General features: G+C 62.2%; 2 protein-coding genes across 3 annotated transcripts; one reads left to right on the top strand and one right to left on the bottom strand.

Moving 5' to 3' along the window:
* Positions 1-1,318: 1,318 nt before the first annotated feature.
* On the top strand, positions 1,319-2,725 carry IUM83_07932 (putative glutathione gamma-glutamylcysteinyltransferase; the record flags this gene model as incomplete). The annotated part of the gene is made up of 1 exon (XM_067932271.1): positions 1,319-2,725. The coding sequence occupies one exon, from the start codon at positions 1,319-1,321 to the stop codon at positions 2,723-2,725; it is 1,407 nt and encodes a 468-aa protein (XP_067782975.1).
* A 366-nt stretch (positions 2,726-3,091) lies between these two features.
* IUM83_07933 lies at positions 3,092-19,635 on the bottom strand (the record flags this gene model as incomplete). 2 transcript variants are annotated; one of them, XM_067932273.1, is made up of 5 exons in its annotated part: positions 3,092-3,994; positions 9,218-17,957; positions 18,289-18,346; positions 18,428-18,706; positions 18,771-19,635. In XM_067932273.1, 5 exons carry the CDS (start codon positions 19,633-19,635, stop codon positions 3,092-3,094), a joined length of 10,845 nt encoding a protein of 3,614 aa, XP_067783009.1. The 2 variants fall into 2 exon arrangements, with proteins under 2 accessions (XP_067783009.1, XP_067783008.1); XM_067932272.1 differs by lacking the exons at positions 9,218-17,957; positions 18,289-18,346; positions 18,428-18,706; positions 18,771-19,635 and having other exon boundaries at positions 3,092-3,862.
* Between the last annotated feature and the right edge of the window lie 154 nt (positions 19,636-19,789).

Here is a 19,789-nt window from a genome sequence, read left to right on the forward strand (position 1 = left end):
CGTCGGACATTGAACTGGAAATATGCTGGCGACGCAGTCTGCTGCAACTGCACCACGAAGTGGACTGATCTATCTCCAGCAGTTCCCCCCACGGTTCGGCCGTATCCTCTTGGCGTTCAATACGATCTATCATATCCTAGTACCGGCTATCTCTAGCACCAAGCGAACACGCCGCATCAAACGTAGTTGCGACGTGAAGTAGCCACAATCAACAGCGCCAGCAATGCTGATGGTGCTCTGCCTCTTGCTGCACTGCTTTCACTGGTAACACTCGCTTTCACTGGCATTACCGCCACAATGTCACTGGTGAGTCGTCTGCAACATGCACTGCTGGACAGCAATAGCTCCGCTGCCGAACTTTGCACCCACTCGACGCCAGTGCAATGCATCCAGCGTAGTCTCATCTAGAGTCGCTCTCTCGCTCGCAAGCACGCCGGTGCTTCGATGCTGCCTCAGGAGTACGCACCTTGCCGAAAGCGAAGAAAGCTGCTGGCATCGACAACCATTGCGGTTGCTGGCGCAATAGCAGGTAACATTAGTTTGGAACGCCAGCCGGTCCAGCTCAACGCATATTAAAATATTTGTATGATATTATGCGCCACGCGCTTGCAGTTACCTATCGGGCTCGTCGTTTCATACGGCGCTCAGATTCGGGCAGCAAGGACTCAGACATCTCCCGCGTGTCCTGGCCTCAGATTCTGCTGTCGCCAACAATTGGCCAAACAAGTTGAAGTTGTATTTGTGTGTGCCACACCACATCGCGATGACGAGCACGCGGGGCTGCGTCGGTGCATGCCGCGAGCAGAGCCAAGATCGCGCCTGCTGGCTGCTCTCTGACCAAGGGCGGCGTGCCACGGGCTCACGTGGTCGGAGCGTGTCTTGCCGTCGGCGACGGCATCCCGCCACCCAATGCGCTCTGAAGGCGCGTGCCTCGCGGCCCGTGATTGGCCGACGCACAGCAAGGACGGATCTCCAGATTCCAGGGGTCCTGGAAGTCTCCGCCTCACTCGCGCTCTGTATACAGAACCTAGACTGGAAGTCAGGTCCGTTCTGGGAAACCCGCGACCAACACTCCGTCTCTTGTGCGTGCGTGTTGCAACAGCCATTGACCGATCTGCCCGTCAGCCGCGCACCCCGCCGCCCCAGGCCCCGAAGGCATTCAGCTATTTGTGCGCTGCCGCGGACGCTAGCCACTCCGTCTCAGCTGCAAGCGCACCACAGAGAGAGAGAGCGCAGCTGATCCTACTGCACTCGTCGTCGAATCTCGGCGGGAAACGCGCGCGGAGCCTCCCAAGTATTTTTATCCGACTGCAGTTCGATGTGGCCACGGGCCCGCGAGCTGCCCACGCGCTTCGCGCCCACGACCCACTGGAAGTTGTTCCTGCGCGAGGACAAGCAGCTGCCCGGAGCCTCCCAAGCCGCCGCCAGAGCCCAAGCGCGCGCCCCGCACCACCGCCACAGCACCGCCGTCCGCCGAGTGACGTCGTCGTCGCCCCTGCCCACGGGTCTGCTGGGTTCGGTCCATACCCACGTGTTCGGTCGCGGCCCACCCGCCACGCAATCGCTTCCGCAATCCGCCCGGGTTCCGGACCCGCGGGTCGAGCACACCAAGTACACACCAACTTCCGGACTCATTCCGCCGCTGCATAGGCCGTTCCGCAGTATCCAAATAGCCAAGAGGCAGTCGGCGGTTAAGTCGGCGGCAACTTCGGACCAGCAGCAGGACGAGTGCCAGCTGCCCATGGACATGGAGTGCGGCTGCAAGACCAAGCGCGAGAAGGAGCGGCAGGAGCAGGAGGCGCTGCAGCGCGCGGAGCAGCGGCGCGTTGAGCAGACGCAGGGCAACCAGCAGCGAGAGCACGACCGCATGCACGCCATGGTGCAGAAGGCGCCGGCCGTGCAGAGCAGCTTCCACCGGCGCCACCTGCCGCAGGACTGCATCGCCTTCTCGAGCCCCGAGGGCCGCAAGCTCTTCACCGAGGCCATCAACAGCTCCGGCAGCAGCAACTACATGCAGATCTACTTCCCGCTGGCCGAGCAGTTCATCACGCAGGCCGAGCCCGCGTACTGCGGTCTGGCCACGCTGGCCATGTGCCTCAACGCGCTGCAGATCGACCCGGGCAGGCTCTGGAAGGGCCCGTGGAGGTGGTTCAGCGAGGAGCTGTTCGACTGCTGCACGTCGCTCAGCGTGGCCAAGGAGAAGGGCATCAGCATGTCCGAGTTCATCTGCCTCGCGCGCTGCAACGGCGTGCTCACCGAGGACTACAGGGCCACGAGCGACTTCACGCTCGAGCAGTTCAGGGACATTGTCAAGCACAGCTGCGCCACCAGCTCGGAGATCGTCGTGCTCAACTACAGCCGCAAGGTGCTCGGCCAGACTGGAGACGGCCACTTCTCGCCCATCGGCGGCTACCACGCGGAGAGGGACATGGTGCTGCTCATGGACGTGGCCAGGTTCAAGTACCCGCCCCACTGGGTGAAACTCTCGAGAGTCTTCGACGCCATGCAGAGGATCGACCAGTCCATGGACTTGCCCCGCGGACTCGTGATCTTGAGAGAGGGGGCGCACGCCACGGGCCCCACGCTCGTCAAGCAGCAGCTCATTCACTGCGACGAGCAGATGGCGGCGCCCGTGGCACCTGCGCCCCAGCCGTGCTGCTACAGCTCGGCGGCCGTCGAGGCTGCGCGCCGCATGGCGGACCCCACTGTGACCACGCAGCACTAGACAAAAAACGACGTGCGACCGGGAACGTCGACTATTCGGGTCGCATCTGGCGCCAGCTTTCCAACCCCTTATCTATTGCCGGCTCATCGGAACACCCGGAGAGCTTGCAGCTACGGAAGCTAAACGCGCGCGGACAGACGTACTGGGTTGTGGTGGGTGCTGTTGGAGCTGCACTGCGGCCTGTTAGCTACCAAAAGTACAAACGCCAAGCAATAAAGTGTACCATGATTCATTTCACTGAACTCTCGCTATAAGCGCACCATCGCAGTCGACTGGCTAGTTTGAGTATACTACTGTAGTACTTACTTGTACAGTATCTCGAATATTTTTGCAACACGTGACGAGAATATTAACACGCAACTACTGCTACGAAGGTGTGAACTGGGAGCCTAGGGCGATCGTGTACCAAGCCGGGCCGCCACTGCCTTGAACACAAACATAGAGCTGCAGGTTGTCGAAGCGCAGGTCGCCAACCGTGCAAGTACCATCCGCCGCCGTCGGTGCACTACCGCTACCAGCGATATTGAGCTTGGCGCCCGACATCGTGACCTTGGTGCCGGAGAAGTCCACCACAGCTCCTTTGAAATCCACTTCATCCGATGAAAAGCTGACTGTCGCTGCCTTCGCGAAGGTTACAGGCGATCCTAAGAAACTAACTGGGGTTGTCGCCGCGAAGTCAACAGCAGTCCCCTCGAAATGCGCATACCCCGTAAAGTCGGTCGATCCCTCAAACTTCGCACTCCCTGTGAAGTCGGTCGATCCTGCAAAGCTTACCGCAGTAGCCGACGAGAAGGCCACTGAAGTTCCGTCGAAGTTCGCACTTCCGATGAAGTCCGTCGCTCCGGAGAAACTCACTGCAGTTGTTGCCGAGAAACCCACATCAGTACCCTTAAAGTGTGCATGTGCTCCGGAAAAATCAACATTGGCCCCCGAAAAAGTCAGCTGCGCGCCGGAGAAGGTCGCTATCGGTGCAGGAACAAGCAGGTTCGGTGTTGATACAGTCAGTGATGTGCCAGTGTGCTCGATTGAAGCCTGGTCTTTTCCCAGCGTGAGTTTTCCCGTGAAGCTGACATCACCACTGATAGCGGAGACCGACAGCACGGCCCCTGCGGCATTTGTGACCGAGAAGTCGTTCAGCTGAACGCTTAGTGGTCCGCCAGCCACATTCACACTACCGCCGGTCAATGTTACCGCCCCCGTGGCACCGAGATCAACATTTGTTTTGGACTTTAAACTCACGTACTGGACATTATCCACCGTGAACGATTTCTTCGCAACGGATAGAAGCGCTGTACCACTTGGGTACTCAACGCGAAATTCGCCGTGCGTGGTGTCGCTCGACCCAGCACCGGGTGTCACGATGACAGAGCCACCAATGCTTGCAGTATTGGCACCAGCACTTAACTTTATCGCCCCGCCTGTGCCTCCAGCAACGCCAGAATTCCCGAGCGAAACCTCAAAATTGCCCGAAGTTCCACCAGTGGCAGATCCAGTCGAAAAGGTAACACTGCCGCTGTTTCCTGTCCCCGTACTATCACCACTTCCAAATTGAAGATTGCCCGTGTTGAAGTTCACATTTGCAGCAGCTGACTTTACCACAACCGGTGCGCTGCTTCCAGCACTGTTGGTTCCACTAGTAATCCGAACAGCACCACCTGTAGTGGTAGTGTCACTGCCAGCACCACCATTGATGGTAACATCACCTCCAGCAAACCCGCCACCTCCAGTTACTGACACAGATCCACCCGTACCTGTCGGGTGAGAGCTTGCACCTGCGATTAAGTTGATTCCTCCTCCTGTGTCCGTGCTACCACTCCCAACGGAGAGACCAATATTACCACCATGGCCACCAGTTGCGGTGGAAGTTGAGAGTAAAATAGCCCCAGAGTTTCCACCAGATGAGGCACCAGTAGACAAGGTGAGATCCCCGCTGACTTTGCCGGTACCAGCGTCTGCAGTCGCAATTACGACATTGCCGCTCGTAGCAGCACCTCCAGTACCACTGAGGATATTCACATCACCTCCACGAGTTCCAGTCAACGATGCTGCTCCAGCAGTGATTGCCACATTGCCTCCAGTCTTGCCAAGCCCACCAATGAGTTCCAACAAGCCTCCTGTTCCCGCAGTATTGGTCCCAGCAGTTACAGAGACCCCAGCACCGGTTCCTACTACAGCACTAGACCCAGATGCAATAGTAATCTTGCCGGACAATCCAGTAGAAGCATCGGAGGTTTTAATATTGACAGCACCGGAGTTACCTCCTGCAGTTGACCCACCCGACGAAAGCGTGACAGATCCACTTGCTGCGGTAGTCGCTGACACTTCACTGGCTACGATCACATCGCCACTTCCACCGCTAGTGCTACCTCCGCTTATAATTTGGACACGGCCACCAACTGTCGCAGTCCCAACCCCACCACGAATATCAATAGCACCTCCGATAGTAGTACCAACACCACCTTGAACTGTTAACTTTCCACCTACGCCATGATCGTTTGTGCTTGTTCCACTGATAAGCTTCAATTCACCACCAGCCGCAGCTTTTCCGCTGCCGACTTGCACCAGAACGTTTCCTCCGCTTCCCCCAGCTGAATTTCCTGACAAAATGTTCACCGCCCCTGACGACCCAGTGGTGGTATTACCCGTAGCCTCACCGGACGACAACGTCACTCCTCCAGTACCAGCTACGGCTGAGCCAGACGACACGATTTCCACACGGCCAGTAAGAGCGGAAGTACTCCCTCCACTCCAGATGCGGACGCTACCACCGACGTCGGAGCCACCAGCGCCACCAGTCAGCTTAACATCACCTCCAACCGTCCCACCTTTGCCTGCGACAATAGCCATCAGACCGCCTGCCCCAGTTGGATCTGAAGTATCCCCTCCAGCTATGTTCATTGCACCACCATCAGATGTATCACCAGCACCAACGCTCAAAGTCACCGAGCCTCCGCTTCCACCGGTAGTGGCGGATGTGCCTACGATTAGACTCCCAGAGCTGCCGTGGGAAGCTTTACCTGATAACAGCGATACCGAGCCGCTTACTTGGCCTGACGCTGCTACACTGCCACTGCTGATCACAACGTCACCGCTTGAGTTACCCGAGTCGCTTCCGCCACTTGTAACTACAATATCTCCGCCTTTGGTTTTTGTCCCCACTCCACCAACAAGCTGGACTTTTCCGCCCACAGTTGTTCCAGTGCCTCCCGTGAGCAGTGCGCGGCCACCGACGCCTGCTGCGTGGGTGCTGCTTCCGCCGTAGAGTTCGACGTTACCTGCTGAAGCTGCGTCTCCTGACCCCACCGACAGTGTGACAGCGCCTGCTGTTCCACCGACAGCATTACTTGTCTTAACAAGTACTGATCCAGATCCTCCAGCGGTTGTTGTGCCTGTCCTTAGCTCTATCGACCCGCTCTTTGAAGTGGAAGTTGGGTCTGCGGTTCTGATTAGCAAATCTCCACTCGGAAGCGCGGTGCCTGCCCCACTAACAATCTCAACCCGGCCACCGGCAGTCGCAGTTCCATTACCACCACTTATCAGAACATCGCCACCAGTCTTGCCAATGCCGCCTGTAAGCTTGACTTTACCGCCAATGCTTGTGCCGCCAGTCGCACCACCAGCGTTAACCTCCACATTTCCGCCAGTATTTGAGTCACCGGATCCCACATACAGAGTTATTGGACCTCCTGGACCGCCGACAGCGGTGGATGTAGCAAGGTTCACGCTGCCCGTGGGCCCACCTTGAGATGTTCCAGAAGAAAGCGTCACCGAGCCGCTCCCCTTTGCTGTACCAGAGTTGCCACTAGCAATTGTAACATCTCCGCTCAGGGCTCCACTACCGGCCCCACTCGTCAAAAGCAAGTTCCCTCCTTTTGTGGAGGTCCCTGAGCCAGCAACAATAGCGACGTTGCCACCGGTGGCCTTCCCGCTTCCTCCTGTAATCGTGATAGCGCCTCCTGCACTCGTGTTGGCTGTGTTAGAACCACCTTGCAAGCTTAAAACCCCAGCGCTCCCCGTGTCGGTGGCGCCTACTGTGACGGATATTGAGCCTCCACTTCCACCGACGGCATCAGACGTCGCAAGAGTCAAGTCACCCGACTTGCCAGCAGTCGATTTCCCAGAGGATAGTGAGACTGGCCCGCTAGCTGTTGAGGATCCGCTTGTCAAACTCACACCCCCGCCGACCTTACCGTCACCTAGGCCTCCTGTGATGCCTACATCACCTCCCGACAGTTTTCCATACCCTCCTGTCACTGAGATTGAGCCGCCTACACCAGCGGCGTTGCTGGAACTACCGCTGGTTAGTTGAATTGAGCCTGCATTAACAATGTCGGCATCTCCGACACTCAAGAAAATAGACCCTGCCTTGCCTTTGACAGCGTCTGTCGTCTCTAGCCAAATATTACCGCTATTACCGCCTGAAGTAGCTCCGGTGTATAGCGCGATGTCCCCGCTATCGTGGTTGGATCCAGCATCACCTGTTGAAACTAATACGTTGCCGCTAATGGCATCATCGCCTGTGCCACTAGCTACGCGTACATCTCCACCGACCGGAGTATTAGTGGCAGTTGCCACACCCGGCGTGGTCCCACCGGTAATCGATATCTCGCCACCAGTCAACGGCCCTGACCCTCCTGTTACAACGACACTTCCGCCGGTACCGCCAGCATTCGTACTTGGTCCAGCGTTTAACGTTAGACTTCCACCAGTTGAAGTGTCAGCAGCACCCAAGCTCACAGTCACTGCTCCAGAAACTCCGCCTTCGGTGCCAGATGTAAGGATGGAGATACTTCCTGTATCTCCACCTACCGAGCTGCCAGTTGACAACGTGATTGAACCACTTGGCTTCGCTGAATTTGTATTAGCACTAGTGATGGAAACAGCACCTGTTGTCCCACTAGCACTGGCACCACTGGATATGTCGACGTCGCCACCAGCTTCAGAGCCACCATTTCCTGCAGTCAGTGTCAATTCGCCACCCGCGCCGTCACCCAGACCACCGCTTAAAAGTAGTTCACCGCCTGTACCACCAACGGCAGCATTCTCACCAGCCGCAATAGTAACAGTTCCTGCATCCGTGTTCTCAGTTTTGCCCACCTTGAACAAGATCGAGCCTGCATTGCCATCCAGGGCATCCCCTGTTTCAAACGAAATATCCCCAGAATTGCCACCATTTGTAGCCCCAGTCACGAAACCTAAGGGACCACTGTCGTGGTTAATGCCAGCGTCGGCAGTTGATACAAGAGCGTAGCCACTGCTCGCTCCACTTCCGGAACCACTTTGCAGTCGGACATTTCCCCCAACACTTGCTTTTCCTGCTCCAGCAGTAATCTCAACATGGCCGCCTTCACTTGTTCCTGATCCCCCTTGTACAAGAACACGGCCCCCCATGCCATCATCATTTGAACTGTCCCCCCCGAAAAGTTGAATTTCTCCACTCTCAACATCACTAGAGGTGCCAGCGGAAACAATAACGCTACCGCTTACCCCATTTGTTGTGTCAGAGGTGGAAATGTACACTGCCCCCGAAAAATCCCCACTAGAACCACCAGACGATAACGTCAAAGAACCACTTCTTTTGCTCTGTCCGGACGCGCCTGTTGCCAATACGATGTTTCCACTGCTCACCGAGGAGCCGCTCCCACTTGTGATTTGCACATTACCTCCAGTAGAATCATCTGCCGAGCCGCCAGTAACGACGACGTCGCCGCCCAATTTCTTTCCGTATCCTGCCTTGAAGTCAAGGACGCCCCCTACACCATTATCTGGGGTCGAATCTCCAGCGCAAAGCTTGATATCGCCTCCGTCTATACCATCACCGGACCCCGAACTTAGACTAACCTGGCCTCCATTGCCTCCTGTTGCACCAGCAGTTGTCAGCGCAATAGCCCCCGAGCTTCCTTTGTTTGCAATTCCACTGGAAATGGTTAAGGACCCACTATCAGCAAGGCCAGAAGCTGAAGTGGATATGGCAACATTCCCGCTCATTTTGGCCACGCTGCCGCCGCTGATAATGCTGACGGAACCACCAGTGGTTTGGACCGAATTTCCTCCATTGATGTTGACATTTCCACCAGCTTGATTTGCCCCGCCTCCAGTCATGACAATATCGCCACCCGGGCCAGTTAGTTGATTCACTCCTGCTGTCACCACTACGGACCCACTAGTTTTGTCAGTTCCACTCGTGCCAACGCTCAGGTTGATTGATCCGCTCTTTCCATTCAGTGATGCACCAGTAGTGATACTGGTGTCACCACTTTGCACAGTTTTGGATGCCCCACTTGACACCGTAACTGAGCCGCTAGCAAAAGTATCCACCGCATCAGCTGCCGTAATAACAACAGACCCACTCACCCCAGCACTACTACTTCCACTAGAAAGCAGCAATTTGCCCCCTGAACCCGAATTACCCGAACCTCCGGTGACGCTAGCATCACCTCCAGTGGAGGACCCATCACCCCCTACAACAGCAACGCGTCCTCCAACACCTACACCAATGGAATTACTATCCAAGGCACTGCTGTTGCCGCTGCGCACGAGCACGTTGCCGCCCGCGTTCGAGTCGCCAGACCCCACCAGCAAGTCGATGTCGCCCGCCGCGCCCTTCGTCGCGCCCGACGTCACGATGTTGACCGCTCCAGAGTTGCCGCCCACAGACACACCCGTCGACAACGAGATGGACCCGCTCGCCTGTGCACCGCCCGTCGACAACGAGATCCGGCCGCTCGTCAGAGCCTTGCCGGACTCCAAGCTCGAGATCAGCACGTCTCCGCTCGCCACGTCCGTGCCGCCGCCGCTTTGGACGGTCACACCACCACCACCAGCCGAGTCTCCTGTGCCTCCGCTCACTTTGACAATACCGCCCGTTTGACCCTCGCCGCCGGACACCTGCACCGTGCCTCCCACACCCGACGACGTGCTTGACGACGTCCCAGCAGACAGCGTGATCGCGCCGCTGGCAGCCTTGCCTCCGGCTCCCACGCGCATCGTGATATCACCGCCCTTCCCACTCGCAGAGCCGCCAGACGTGGCCACCAACACAGACCCAGAGTCTCCACCGTTTGCGATGCCACTCGACATCGTCACGCTGCCGCTCGTCTGAGCGGGGCCCGAACCCGCCGTGGACACTACCACATCGCCACTTGTCGCCGTGGATCCGCTGCCGCTGGAAATGCGCACGCTTCCCCCCAGTGACGCGTCCCCCACGCCGCCTGCCAACGTCAAGTCGCCACCCGTCGTGGTTCCATAGCCGCCGCGAACCGCCACCGGGCCTCCCTTGCCGGACGAAGCCCTGCTCTGGCCGCCGTCCACGCTCACGGACCCTCCTGTCCCCGCGTCGCCAGAGCCCACGCTCAGAGAGATCGACCCGCTCGCGCCGCCCGTCGAAGTACCCGTCGACACGGACACCGATCCGGAACTACCGCCGCTCGACGCTCCCGACGACAGCCGCACCGATCCACTCGTGCTCGTTAGCGCCGTTCCCGACGCCGCGCTCGACACGGTCACGTCGCCGCTCGTCGCGCTGTCCCCACTCCCGCTAGAAATCAACACGCTGCCGCCGAGGGCCGACGTACCGGACCCCGCGGACAGCTGCACATTGCCGCCCGTAGCTGTGCCGTTCCCACCCTGCACCGACACTCGTCCGCCGACGCCCTGCTGGTTCACGCTCGTGCCGCCACCGATCTGCACGTCGCCTCCGACAGCAGCGTCTCCCGAACCGACACGCACGATGATCGACCCGCTCGCACCGCCGCTTGCCTTCGACGTCAGCAGCGACACGTTGCCGGAGTTGCCGCCCACTGACTCGCCACTCCAGACCGTCACAGACCCGCTCACCTTGCCCGTGCCGGACTTCGCGCTAGCCACGGACACCGAGCCACTCGTCGCAGCCGCTCCGGTACCGCTCGAGACCACCACGCTACCGCCCGTATCCGCTGAGCCGACACCGCCGTTGATATCCACTTCGCCGCCGGTCTTGACGCCCGTGCCGCCAAGCAACACCACACGGCCGCCAACGCTCACACCGTTGCTGTCCGCCACATTGCTGTCGCCGCTGCGCACGAGCACGTTGCCGCCCGCGTTCGAGTCGCCAGACCCCACCAGCAAGTCGATGTCGCCCGCCGCGCCCTTCGTCGCGCCCGACGTCACGATGTTGACCGCTCCAGAGTTGCCGCCCACAGACACACCCGTCGACAACGAGATGGACCCGCTCGCCTGTGCACCGCCCGTCGACAACGAGATCCGGCCGCTCGTCAGAGCCTTGCCGGACTCCAAGCTCGAGATCAGCACGTCTCCGCTCGCCACGTCCGTGCCGCCGCCGCTTTGGACGGTCACACTACCACCACTTGTTGAACTGCCGCTGCCGCCAGCAATGGCGATGGCTCCTCCTTGCTTGCTAGACCCAGCTTTCAGGCTGATGTTCCCTCCCGTCCCGGTAGTATTGGTGGAAATGCCTGCCGAAATGTTGATGTCTCCGCCCTTATTAGCGTCACCAGACCCAACGCGAAGCTCGACGGAACCGCCTTTTCCACCCGTTGCATTTGATGTCGAAATGGATACCGCTCCCGAGCACCCTGCTTTCGACAGGCCCGACGAGAGCATCACACTGCCACTAGTATGCGTCGCACCCGAGTCAGCGCTAGAGATAACTACGTCGCCGCTAGTAGCGTCGCTGCCGTTGCCACTAGCAATAAGCACGCTTCCGCCGATACTTGTCGATCCAGACCCACCATACAGCGCCACGTTGCCTCCCCTTGTATTACCGGTTCCACCTGTCAAACTGACCAGGCCTCCGACGCCGGCACTACTGTCTCCGCCACGCACGCCGACCGAACCACTATCACTGGCATCACCGCTACCAACAGACACGACGATGGAGCCACCCTTACCGCCCGTCGCGCCCGAAGTCAAGATGGAGACCCCACCCGATGGGCCGCTTTTTGAAATGCCGCTCGACACCGTCACGCTGCCGCTCGTCTGAGCGGGGCCCGAACCCGCCGTGGACACTACCACATCGCCACTTGTCGCCGTGGCTCCGCTGCCGCTGGAAATGCGCACGCTTCCCCCCAGTGACGCATCGCCCACGCCGCCTGCCAACGTCAAGTCGCCACCCGTCGTGGTTCCATAGCCGCCGCGAACCGCCACCGGGCCTCCCTTGCCGGACGAAGCCCTGCTCTGGCCGCCGTCCACGCTCACGGACCCTCCTGTCCCCGCGTCGCCAGAGCCCACGCTCAGAGAGATCGACCCGCTCGCGCCGCCCGTCGAAGTACCCGTCGACACGGACACCGATCCGGAACTACCGCCGCTCGACGCTCCCGACGACAGCCGCACCGATCCACTCGTGCTCGTTAGCGCCGTTCCCGACGCCGCGCTCGACACGGTCACGTCGCCGCTCGTCGCGCTGTCCCCACTCCCGCTAGAAATCAACACGCTGCCGCCGAGGGCCGACGTACCGGACCCCGCGGACAGCTGCACATTGCCGCCCGTAGCTGTGCCGTTCCCACCCTGCACCGACACTCGTCCGCCGACGCCCTGCTGGTTCACGCTCGTGCCGCCACCGATCTGCACGTCGCCTCCGACAGCAGCGTCTCCCGAACCGACACGCACGATGATCGACCCGCTCGCACCGCCGCTTGCCTTCGACGTCAGCAGCGACACGTTGCCGGAGTTGCCGCCCACTGACTCGCCACTCCAGACCGTCACAGACCCGCTCACCTTGCCCGTGCCGGACTTCGCGCTAGCCACGGACACCGAGCCACTCGTCGCAGCCGCTCCGGTACCGCTCGAGACCACCACGCTACCGCCCGTATCCGCTGAGCCGACACCGCCGTTGATATCCACTTCGCCGCCGGTCTTGACGCCCGTGCCGCCAAGCAACACCACACGGCCGCCAACGCTCACACCGTTGCTGTCCGCCACATTGCTGTCGCCGCTGCGCACGAGCACGTTGCCGCCCGCGTTCGAGTCGCCAGACCCCACCAGCAAGTCGATGTCGCCCGCCGCGCCCTTCGTCGCGCCCGACGTCACGATGTTGACCGCTCCAGAGTTGCCGCCCACAGACACACCCGTCGACAACGAGATGGACCCGCTCGCCTGTGCACCGCCCGTCGACAACGAGATCCGGCCGCTCGTCAGAGCCTTGCCGGACTCCAAGCTCGAGATCAGCACGTCTCCGCTCGCCACGTCCGTGCCGCCGCCGCTTTGGACGGTCACACCACCACCACCAGCCGAGTCTCCTGTGCCTCCGCTCACTTTGACAATACCGCCCGTTTGACCCTCGCCGCCGGACACCTGCACCGTGCCTCCCACACCCGACGACGTGCTTGACGACGTCCCAGCAGACAGCGTGATCGCGCCGCTGGCAGCCTTGCCTCCGGCTCCCACGCGCATCGTGATATCACCGCCCTTCCCACTCGCAGAGCCGCCAGACGTGGCCACCAACACAGACCCAGAGTCTCCACCGTTTGCGATGCCACTCGACATCGTCACGCTGCCGCTCGTCTGAGCGGGGCCCGAACCCGCCGTGGACACTACCACATCGCCACTTGTCGCCGTGGCTCCGCTGCCGCTGGAAATGCGCACGCTTCCCCCCAGTGACGCATCGCCCACGCCGCCTGCCAACGTCAAGTCGCCACCCGTCGTGGTTCCATAGCCGCCGCGAACCGCCACCGGGCCTCCCTTGCCGGACGAAGCCCTGCTCTGGCCGCCGTCCACGCTCACGGACCCTCCTGTCCCCGCGTCGCCAGAGCCCACGCTCAGAGAGATCGACCCGCTCGCGCCGCCCGTCGAAGTACCCGTCGACACGGACACCGATCCGGAACTACCGCCGCTCGACGCTCCCGACGACAGCCGCACCGATCCACTCGTGCTCGTTAGCGCCGTTCCCGACGCCGCGCTCGACACGGTCACGTCGCCGCTCGTCGCGCTGTCCCCACTCCCGCTAGAAATCAACACGCTGCCGCCGAGGGCCGACGTACCGGACCCCGCGGACAGCTGCACATTGCCGCCCGTAGCTGTGCCGTTCCCACCCTGCACCGACACTCGTCCGCCGACGCCCTGCTGGTTCACGCTCGTGCCGCCACCGATCTGCACGTCGCCTCCGACAGCAGCGTCTCCCGAACCGACACGCACGATGATCGACCCGCTCGCACCGCCGCTTGCCTTCGACGTCAGCAGCGACACGTTGCCGGAGTTGCCGCCCACTGACTCGCCACTCCAGACCGTCACAGACCCGCTCACCTTGCCCGTGCCGGACTTCGCGCTAGCCACGGACACCGAGCCACTCGTCGCAGCCGCTCCGGTACCGCTCGAGACCACCACGCTACCGCCCGTATCCGCTGAGCCGACACCGCCGTTGATATCCACTTCGCCGCCGGTCTTGACGCCCGTGCCGCCAAGCAACACCACACGGCCGCCAACGCTCACACCGTTGCTGTCCGCCACATTGCTGTCGCCGCTGCGCACGAGCACGTTGCCGCCCGCGTTCGAGTCGCCAGACCCCACCAGCAAGTCGATGTCGCCCGCCGCGCCCTTCGTCGCGCCCGACGTCACGATGTTGACCGCTCCAGAGTTGCCGCCCACAGACACACCCGTCGACAACGAGATGGACCCGCTCGCCTGTGCACCGCCCGTCGACAACGAGATCCGGCCGCTCGTCAGAGCCTTGCCGGACTCCAAGCTCGAGATCAGCACGTCTCCGCTCGCCACGTCCGTGCCGCCGCCGCTTTGGACGGTCACACTACCACCACTTGTAGAACTGCCGCTGCCGCCAGCAATGGCGATGGCTCCTCCTTGCTTGCTAGACCCAGCTTTCAGGCTGATGTTCCCTCCCGTCCCGGTAGTATTGGTGGAAATGCCTGCCGAAATGTTGATGTCTCCGCCCTTATTAGCGTCACCAGACCCAACGCGAAGCTCGACGGAACCGCCTTTTCCACCCGTTGCATTTGATGTCGAAATGGATACCGCTCCCGAGCACCCTGCTTTCGACAGGCCCGACGAGAGCATCACACTGCCACTAGTATGCGTCGCACCCGAGTCAGCGCTAGAGATAACTACGTCGCCGCTAGTAGCGTCGCTGCCGTTGCCACTAGCAATAAGCACGCTTCCGCCGATACTTGTCGATCCAGACCCACCATACAGCGCCACGTTGCCTCCCCTTGTATTACCGGTTCCACCTGTCAAACTGACCAGGCCTCCGACGCCGGCACTACTGTCTCCGCCACGCACGCCGACCGAACCACTATCACTGGCATCACCGCTACCAACAGACACGACGATGGAGCCACCCTTACCGCCCGTCGCGCCCGAAGTCAAGATGGAGACCCCACCCGATGGGCCGCTTTTTGAAATGCCGCTCGACACCGTCACGCTGCCGCTCGTCTGAGCGGGGCCCGAACCCGCCGTGGACACCACCACATCGCCACTTGTCGCCGTGGATCCGCTGCCGCTGGAAATGCGCACGCTTCCCCCCAGTGACGCGTCGCCCACGCCGCCTGCCAACGTCAAGTCGCCACCCGTCGTGGTTCCATAGCCGCCGCGAACCGCCACCGGGCCTCCCTTGCCGGACGAAGCCCTGCTCTGGCCGCCGTCCACGCTCACGGACCCTCCTGTCCCCGCGTCGCCAGAGCCCACGCTCAGAGAGATCGACCCGCTCGCGCCGCCCGTCGAAGTACCCGTCGACACGGACACCGATCCGGAACTACCGCCGCTCGACGCTCCCGACGACAGCCGCACCGATCCACTCGTGCTCGTTAGCGCCGTTCCCGACGCCGCGCTCGACACGGTCACGTCGCCGCTCGTCGCGCTGTCCCCACTCCCGCTAGAAATCAACACGCTGCCGCCGAGGGCCGACGTACCGGACCCCGCGGACAGCTGCACATTGCCGCCCGTAGCTGTGCCGTTCCCACCCTGCACCGACACTCGTCCGCCGACGCCCTGCTGGTTCACGCTCGTGCCGCCACCGATCTGCACGTCGCCTCCGACAGCAGCGTCTCCCGAACCGACACGCACGATGATCGACCCGCTCGCACCGCCGCTTGCCTTCGACGTCAGCAGCGACACGTTGCCGGAGTTGCCGCCCACTGACTCGCCACTCCAGACCGTCACAGACCCGCTCACCTTGCCCGTGCCGGACTTCGCGCTAGCCACGGACACCGAGCCACTCGTCGCAGCCGCTCCGGTACCGCTCGAGACCACCACGCTACCGCCCGTATCCGCTGAGCCGACACCGCCGTTGATATCCACTTCGCCGCCGGTCTTGACGCCCGTGCCGCCAAGCAACACCACACGGCCGCCAACGCTCACACCGTTGCTGTCCGCCACATTGCTGTCGCCGCTGCGCACGAGCACGTTGCCGCCCGCGTTCGAGTCGCCAGACCCCACCAGCAAGTCGATGTCGCCCGCCGCGCCCTTCGTCGCGCCCGACGTCACGATGCTGACCGCTCCAGAGTTGCCGCCCACAGACACACCCGTCGACAACGAGATGGACCCGCTCGCCTGTGCACCGCCCGTCGACAACGAGATCCGGCCGCTCGTCAGAGCCTTGCCGGACTCCAAGCTCGAGATCAGCACGTCTCCGCTCGCCACGTCCGTGCCGCCGCCGCTTTGGACGGTCACACCACCACCACCAGCCGAGTCTCCTGTGCCTCCGCTCACTTTGACAATACCGCCCGTTTGACCCTCGCCGCCGGACACCTGCACCGTGCCTCCCACACCCGACGACGTGCTTGACGACGTCCCAGCAGACAGCGTGATCGCGCCGCTGGCAGCCTTGCCTCCGGCTCCCACGCGCATCGTGATATCACCGCCCTTCCCACTCGCAGAGCCGCCAGACGTGGCCACCAACACAGACCCAGAGTCTCCACCGTTTGCGATGCCACTCGACATCGTCACGCTGCCGCTCGTCTGAGCGGGGCCCGAACCCGCCGTGGACACTACCACATCGCCACTTGTCGCCGTGGCTCCGCTGCCGCTGGAAATGCGCACGCTTCCCCCCAGTGACGCATCGCCCACGCCGCCTGCCAACGTCAAGTCGCCACCCGTCGTGGTTCCATAGCCGCCGCGAACCGCCACCGGGCCTCCCTTGCCGGACGAAGCCCTGCTCTGGCCGCCGTCCACGCTCACGGACCCTCCTGTCCCCGCGTCGCCAGAGCCCACGCTCAGAGAGATCGACCCGCTCGCGCCGCCCGTCGAAGTACCCGTCGACACGGACACCGATCCGGAACTACCGCCGCTCGACGCTCCCGACGACAGCCGCACCGATCCACTCGTGCTCGTTAGCGCCGTTCCCGACGCCGCGCTCGACACGGTCACGTCGCCGCTCGTCGCGCTGTCCCCACTCCCGCTAGAAATTAACACGCTGCCGCCGAGGGCCGACGTACCGGACCCCGCGGACAGCTGCACATTGCCGCCCGTAGCTGTGCCGTTCCCACCCTGCACCGACACTCGTCCGCCGACGCCCTGCTGGTTCACGCTCGTGCCGCCACCGATCTGCACGTCGCCTCCGACAGCAGCGTCTCCCGAACCGACACGCACGATGATCGACCCGCTCGTACCGCCGCTTGCCTTCGACGTCAGCAGCGACACGTTGCCGGAGTTGCCGCCCACTGACTCGCCACTCCAGACCGTCACAGACCCGCTCACCTTGCCCGTGCCGGACTTCGCGCTAGCCACGGACACCGAGCCACTCGTCGCAGCCGCTCCGGTACCGCTCGAGACCACCACGCTACCGCCCGTATCCGCTGAGCCGACACCGCCGTTGATATCCACTTCGCCGCCGGTCTTGACGCCCGTGCCGCCAAGCAACACCACACGGCCGCCAACGCTCACACCGTTGCTGTCCGCCACATTGCTGTCGCCGCTGCGCACGAGCACGTTGCCGCCCGCGTTCGAGTCGCCAGACCCCACCAGCAAGTCGATGTCGCCCGCCGCGCCCTTCGTCGCGCCCGACGTCACGATGCTGACCGCTCCAGAGTTGCCGCCCACAGACACACCCGTCGACAACGAGATGGACCCGCTCGCCTGTGCACCGCCCGTCGACAACGAGATCCGGCCGCTCGTCAGAGCCTTGCCGGACTCCAAGCTCGAGATCAGCACGTCTCCGCTCGCCACGTCCGTGCCGCCGCCGCTTTGGACGGTCACACCACCACCACCAGCAATGGGCGATGGCTCCTCCTGCTGACTCCAGCTTTCAGGCTGATGTTCCCTCCCGTCCCGGTAGTATTGGTGGAAATGCCTGCCGAAATGTTGATGTCTCCGCCCTTATTAGCGTCACCAGACCCAACGCGAAGCTCGACGGAACCGCCTTTTCCACCCGTTGCATTTGATGTCGAAATGGATACCGCTCCCGAGCACCCTGCTTTCGACAGGCCCGACGAGAGCATCACACTGCCACTAGTATGCGTCGCACCCGAGTCAGCGCTAGAGATAACTACGTCGCCGCTAGTAGCGTCGCTGCCGTTGCCACTAGCAATAAGCACGCTTCCGCCGATACTTGTCGATCCAGACCCACCATACAGCGCCACGTTGCCTCCCCTTGTATTACCGGTTCCACCTGTCAAACTGACCAGGCCTCCGACGCCGGCACTACTGTCTCCGCCACGCACGCCGACCGAACCACTATCACTGGCATCACCGCTACCAACAGACACGACGATGGAGCCACCCTTACCGCCCGTCGCGCCAGAAGTCAAGATGGAGACCCACCCGATGGGCCGCTTTTTGAAATGCCGCTCGACACCGTCACGCTGCCGCTCGTCTGAGCGGGGCCCGAACCCGCCGTGGACACTACCACATCGCCACTTGTCGCCGTGGCTCCGCTGCCGCTGGATATGCGCACGCTTCCCCCCAGTGACGCATCGCCCACGCCGCCTGCCAACGTCAAGTCGCCACCCGTCGTGGTTCCATAGCCGCCGCGAACCGCCACCGGGCCTCCCTTGCCGGACGAAGCCCTGCTCTGGCCGCCGTCCACGCTCACGGACCCTCCTGTCCCCGCGTCGCCAGAGCCCACGCTCAGAGATCGACCCGCTCGCGCCGCCCGTCGAAGTACCCGTCGACACGGACACCGATCCGGAACTACCGCCGCTCGACGCTCCCGACGACAGCCGCACCGATCCACTCGTGCTCGTTAGCGCCGTTCCCGACGCCGCGCTCGACACGGTCACGTCGCCGCTCGTCGCGCTGTCCCCACTCCCGCTAGAAATCAACACGCTGCCGCCGAGGGCCGACGTACCGGACCCCGCGGACAGCTGCACATTGCCGCCCGTAGCTGTGCCGTTCCCACCCTGCACCGACACTCGTCCGCCGACGCCCTGCTGGTTCACGCTCGTGCCGCCACCGATCTGCACGTCGCCTCCGACAGCAGCGTCTCCCGAACCGACACGCACGATGATCGACCCGCTCGCACCGCCGCTTGCCTTCGACGTCAGCAGCGACACGTTGCCGGAGTTGCCGCCCACTGACTCGCCACTCCAGACCGTCACAGACCCGCTCACCTTGCCCGTGCCGGACTTCGCGCTAGCCACGGACACCGAGCCACTCGTCGCAGCCGCTCCGGTACCGCTCGAGACCACCACGCTACCGCCCGTATCCGCTGAGCCGACACCGCCGTTGATATCCACTTCGCCGCCGGTCTTGACGCCCGTGCCGCCAAGCAACACCACACGGCCGCCAACGCTCACACCGTTGCTGTCCGCCACATTGCTGTCGCCGCTGCGCACGAGCACGTTGCCGCCCGCGTTCGAGTCGCCAGACCCCACCAGCAAGTCGATGTCGCCCGCCGCGCCCTTCGTCGCGCCCGACGTCACGATGTTGACCGCTCCAGAGTTGCCGCCCACAGACACACCCGTCGACAACGAGATGGACCCGCTCGCCTGTGCACCGCCCGTCGACAACGAGATCCGGCCGCTCGTCAGAGCCTTGCCGGACTCAAGCTCGAGATCAGCACGTCTCCGCTCGCCACGTCCGTGCCGCCGCCGCTTTGGACGGTCACACTACCACCACTTGTAGAACTGCCGCTGCCGCCAGCAATGGCGATGGCTCCTCCTTGCTTGCTAGACCCAGCTTTCA

The sequence above is a fragment of the Phytophthora cinnamomi genome (genome assembly GCF_018691715.1).
Source record: "Phytophthora cinnamomi strain GKB4 chromosome Unknown Contig102, whole genome shotgun sequence".
Taxonomy (NCBI): domain Eukaryota; phylum Oomycota; class Peronosporomycetes; order Peronosporales; family Peronosporaceae; genus Phytophthora; species Phytophthora cinnamomi.